Source organism: Lampetra fluviatilis, unplaced genomic scaffold (genome assembly GCF_964198595.1).
Source record: "Lampetra fluviatilis unplaced genomic scaffold, kcLamFluv1.1 SCAFFOLD_825, whole genome shotgun sequence".
In the NCBI taxonomy this organism is placed as follows: domain Eukaryota; kingdom Metazoa; phylum Chordata; class Hyperoartia; order Petromyzontiformes; family Petromyzontidae; genus Lampetra; species Lampetra fluviatilis.
Window position 1 is genome coordinate 37,501 of NW_027621596.1, and position 7,153 is coordinate 44,653.

A 7,153-nucleotide genomic window follows, 5' to 3' on the forward strand; every position below is an offset into this window, starting at 1 on the left:
AAGTCCACACCTCCTCCTTCTACACACACACACAGACACACAGACACACACACAGTGACACACACAGTGACACACACATACACACAGACACAGTGACACACACACACAGTGACACATACACACACTGACACACACAGTGACACATACACACACACACATACAGACACACACACATACACACACAGACACACAGACTCACACACACACACAGACATACACACATACTACTACATACACACATTACTACACACACACAGTGACACCCAGATACATACATACACACACACACATACACACAGATACATACACACACACATACACACAGACACATACACACAGATACATACACACACACATACACACAGACACATACACACAGATACATACACACACACATACACACAGATACATACACACAGATACATACACACACACATACACACACACATACACACAGACACATACACACAGATACATACACACACACATACACACAGACACATACACACAGATACATACACACACACATACACACACACACATACACACAGATACACACACACAGATACATACACACACACATACACACAGACACATACACACAGATACACACACACACACATACACACACACATACACACACACATACACACAGACACATACACACAGACACACATACACACACACATACACACACACATACACACAGATACATACACACAGACACATACACACAGATACACACACACACACATACACACACACATACACACACACATACACACAGACACATACACACAGACACACATACACACACACATACACACAGACACATACACACAGACACACACACACACACATACACACAGACACATACACACACACACATACACACACACATACACACACACATACACACACACATACACACAGACACATACACACAGATACATACACACACACATACACACAGACACATACACACAGATACATACACACACACATACACACAGACACATACACACAGATACATACACACACACATACACACAGACACATACACACAGATACATACACACAGATACATACACACACACATACACACAGACACATACACACAGATACATACACACACACATACACACAGACACATACACACAGACACATACACACACACATACACACACACACATACACACAGATACATACACACACACATACACACACACACATACACACAGATACATACACACACACATACACACAGACACATACACACAGACACATACACACACACATACACACACACACATACACACAGATACATACACACACACATACACACAGACACATACACACAGATACATACACACACACATACACACAGACACATACACACAGATACATACACACAGACACATACACACACACATACACACACACACATACACACAGATACATACACACACACATACACACAGACACATACACACAGATACATACACACACACATACACACAGACACATACACACAGATACATACACACACACATACACACAGACACATACACACAGATACATACACACAGATACATACACACACACATACACACAGACACATACACACAGATACATACACACACACATACACACAGACACATACACACAGATACATACACACACACATACACACAGACACATACACACAGATACATACACACACACATACACACAGACACATACACACAGATACATACACACACACATACACACAGATACATACATACACACACACACATACACACAGATACATACACACACACATACACACAGACACATACACACACACATACACACAGATGCATACACAGAGACACATACACACAGATACATACACACACACATACACACACACATACACACAGATACATACACACACACATACACACAGACACATACACACAGACACATACACACAGATACATACACACACACATACACACAGACACATACACACACACACATACACACAGACACATACACACAGATACATACACACACACATACACACACACACATACACACAGATACACACACACACACATACACACACACACATACACACAGATACATACACACACACATACACACACACACATACACACAGATACATACACACACACATACACACAGACACATACACACAGACACATACACACAGACACATACACACAGATACATACACACACACATACACACAGACACATACACACAGATACATACACACACACATACACACAGACACATACACACAGATACATACACACACACATACACACAGACACATACACACAGATACATACATACACACAGACACATACACACAGATACATACACACATACACACAGACACATACACACAGACACATACACACACACATACACACAGATGCATACACACAGATACATACACACACACATACACACAGACACATACACACAGATACATACACACACACATACACACAGACACATACACACAGATACATACACACACACATACACACAGACACATACACACAGATACATACACACAGATACATACACACACACATACACACACACACATACACACAGATACATACACACACACATACACACAGACACATACACACAGACACATACACACAGACACATACACACAGACACATACACACAGACACATACACACAGATACATACACACACACATACACACAGACACATACACACAGATACATACACACACACATACACACAGACACATACACACAGATACATACACACACACATACACACAGACACATACACACAGATACATACATACACACAGACACATACACACAGATACATACACACATACACACAGACACATACACACAGACACATACACACACACATACACACAGACACATACACACAGATACATACACACACACATACACACAGACACATACACACAGATACATACACACACACATACACACACACACATACACACAGATACATACACACACACATACACACAGACACATACACACAGACACATACACACAGATACATACACACACACATACACACAGACACATACACACACACACATACACACAGACACATACACACAGATACATACACACACACATACACACACACACATACACACAGATACACACACACACACATACACACACACACATACACACAGATACATACACACACACATACACACACACACATACACACAGATACATACACACACACATACACACAGACACATACACACAGACACATACACACAGACACATACACACAGATACATACACACACACATACACACAGACACATACACACAGACACATACACACAGACACATACACACAGATACATACACACACACATACACACAGACACATACACACAGATACATACACACACACATACACACAGACACATACACACAGATACATACACACACACATACACACAGACACATACACACAGATACATACACACACACATACACACAGACACATACACACAGATACATACATACACACAGACACATACACACAGATACATACACACATACACACAGACACATACACACAGACACATACACACACACATACACACAGACACATACACACAGATACATACATACACACAGATACATACACAGATACATACACACAGATACATACACACACACATACACACAGACACATACACACAGACACATACACACAGACACATACACACAGATACATACACACACACATACACACAGACACATACACACAGACACATACACACAGATACATACACACAGACACATACACACACACATACACACAGACACATACACACAGATACATACACACACACATACACACAGACACATACACACAGATACATACATACACACAGACACATACACACAGATACATACACACATACACACATACACACAGACACATACACACACACATACACACAGACACATACACACAGATACATACATACACACAGATACATACACAGATACATACACACAGATACATACACACACACATACACACAGACACATACACACAGACACATACACACAGACACATACACACAGATACATACACACACACATACACACAGACACATACACACAGACACATACACACAGATACATACACACAGACACATACACACAGACACATACACACAGATGCATACACACAGACACATACACACACACATACACACAGACACATACACACAGACACATACACACAGACACATACACACAGATACATACACACACACATACACACAGACACATACACACAGACACATACACACAGACACATACACACAGACACATACACACACACATACACACAGACACATACACACACACATACACACAGACACATACACACAGATACATACACACACACACACATACACACAGATACATACACACACACATACACACAGACACATACACACAGATACATACACACACACACACATACACACAGATACATACACACAGATACATACACACACACATACACACACACATACACACACACATACACACAGACACATACACACAGATACATACACACACACAGTCAGAGTGAGTGAGTGACTGAGTGAGTGACTGACTGACTGGCTGAGTGGCTGAGTGAGTAACTGAGTGACTGAGTGAGTGACTGAGTGGCTGAGTGGCTGAGTGAGTGACTGAGTGAGTGAGTGAGTGACTGAGTGACTGACTGAGTGACTGACTGAGTGACTGAGTGAGTGAATGAGTGAATGAGTGAGTGACTGAGTGACTGAGTGAGTGACTGAGTGACTGAGTGAGTGACTGAGTGACTGACTGAGTGACTGAGTGACTGAGTGAGTGACTGAGTGACTGAGTGAGTGACTGAGTGACTGGCTGAGTGACTGGCTGAGTGACTGGCTGAGTGACTGAGTGAATGACTGAATGAATGAGTGAAGGAACGACTCATGTAAACACTGCGTCATCTCGATGATCTCCATCTCGGTGGGCATGAAGCCCATGGTCCTCATACAAGCTGAGTGAGTGACTGAGTGTCTGAGTGAGTGACTGAGTGAGTGACTGAGTGACTGAGTGTCTGAGTGAGTGACTGAGTGAGTGACTGAGTGAGTGTGTGAGTGAGTGACTGAGTAAGTGAATGACTGACTGAGTGAGTTACTGAGTGACTGAGTGACTGAGTGACTGACTGAGTGACTGAGTGAGTGACTGAGTGAACGAGTGACTGAGTGAATCTCTGACTGAATAAGTGAGTGACTGAGTGACTGAGTGACTGACTGAGTGACTGAGTGAGTGACTGACTGAGTGACTGACTGAGTGACTGAATGACTGACTGAGTGACTGACTGAGTGACTAAGTGACTGACTGACTGACTGAGTGAGTGACTAGCTGACTGACTCACGTAGTAACTGAGTCATCTCGATGATCTCCATCTCGGTGGGCATGAAGCCCATGGTCCTCATACAAGGTGAGTGACTGAGTGACTGAGTGACTAAGTGAGTGAGTTACTGACTGACTGAGTGAGTGACTGACTGACTGACTGAGTGACTGACTCACGTAGACACTGAGTCATCTCGATGATCTCCATCTCGGTGGGCATGAAGCCCATGGTCCTCATACAAGGTGAGTGAGTGACTCACTGACTGAGTGAGTGACTGAGTGACTGACTGAGTGAGTGACTGAGTGACTGACTGACTAAGTGACTGAGTGATTGACTGAGTGAGTGAGTGAGTGACTGACTGAGTGAGTGACTGAGTGACTGACTGAGTGACTGACTGAGGGACTGAGTGAGTGACTGACTGAGTGACTGAGTGAACGAGTGACTGAGTGACTGACTGAGTGACTGACTGAGGGACTGACTGACTGACTGAGTGACTAGCTGACTGACTCACGTAGACACTGAGTCATCTCGATGATCTCCATCTTGGTGGGCATGAAGCCCATGGTCCTCATACAAGCTGAGTGAGTGACTGAGTGACTCACTGACTGACTGAGTGACTGAGTGAGTGACTCACTGACTGACTGAGTGACTGACTGACTGAGTGACTGAGTGACTGACTGACTGAGTGGCTGAGTGAGTGAGTGAGTGAGTGAATGAGTGAGTGACTGAGTGACTGGCTGAGTGAGTGAGTGACTGACTGAGTGAGTGAGTGAGTGACTGACTGAGTGAGTGACTGAGTGACTGACTGAGTGACTGACTGAGGGACTGAGTGAGTGACTGACTGAGTGACTGAGTGAACGAGTGACTGAGTGACTGACTGAGTGACTGACTGAGGGACTGACTGACTGACTGAGTGACTAGCTGACTGACTCACGTAGACACTGAGTCATCTCGATGATCTCCATCTCGGTGGGCATGAAGCCCATGGTCTCATACAAGCTGAGTGAGTGACTGAGTGACTCACTGACTGACTGAGTGACTGACTGACTGAGTGGCTGAGTGAGTGAGTCAGTGACTGAGTGAGTGACTGAGTGACTGGCTGAGTGAGTGAGTGACTGACTGAGTGAGTGAGTGAGTGAGTGACTGAGTGACTGACTGAGTGACTGACTGAAGGACTGAGTGAGTGACTGACTGAGTGACTGAGTGAGTGACTGAGTGACTGACTGACTGACTGAGTGACTGAGTGACTGACTGACTGACTAGCTGAGTGACTCACGTAGAAACTGAGTCATCTCGATGATCTCCATCTCGGTGGGCATGAAGCCCATGGTCTCATACAAGCTGAGTGAGTGACTGAGTGACTCACTGACTGACTGAGTGACTGAGTGAGTGACTCACTGACTGACTGAGTGACTGACTGACTGAGTGACTCACGTAGACACTGCGTCATCTCGATGATCTCCATCTCTCGGTGGGCATGAAGCCCATGGTCCTCATGCAAGGTGAGTGAGTGACTGAGTGACTGACTGACTGAGTGACTGAGTGACTGACTGACTGACTGAGTGACTGAGTGACTGACTGACTGAGTGACTCACGTAGACACTGAGTCATCTCGATGATCTCCATCTCGGTGGGCATGAAGCCCATGGTCCTCATGCAAGGTGAGTGAGTGACTGAGTG

The 7,153-nt window shown here is 44.0% G+C and overlaps 1 protein-coding gene across 1 annotated transcript in view; it reads right to left on the reverse strand.

Moving 5' to 3' along the window:
* LOC144955458 (calcium-binding protein 2-like) overlaps nucleotides 1–6,801 on the reverse strand; it is an 18,359-nt gene extending 11,558 nt beyond the window's left edge. The window contains exons 1-2 of the mRNA XM_078885667.1: nucleotides 6,750–6,801; nucleotides 5,985–6,050 (exon numbers count right to left, since the gene is read on the reverse strand). Of these exons, the coding sequence (XP_078741793.1) occupies nucleotides 5,985–6,050; nucleotides 6,750–6,801 (118 nt within the window). The remainder of the gene's footprint in view (nucleotides 1–5,984; nucleotides 6,051–6,749) is intronic.
* Nucleotides 6,802–7,153: the final 352 nt, after the last annotated feature.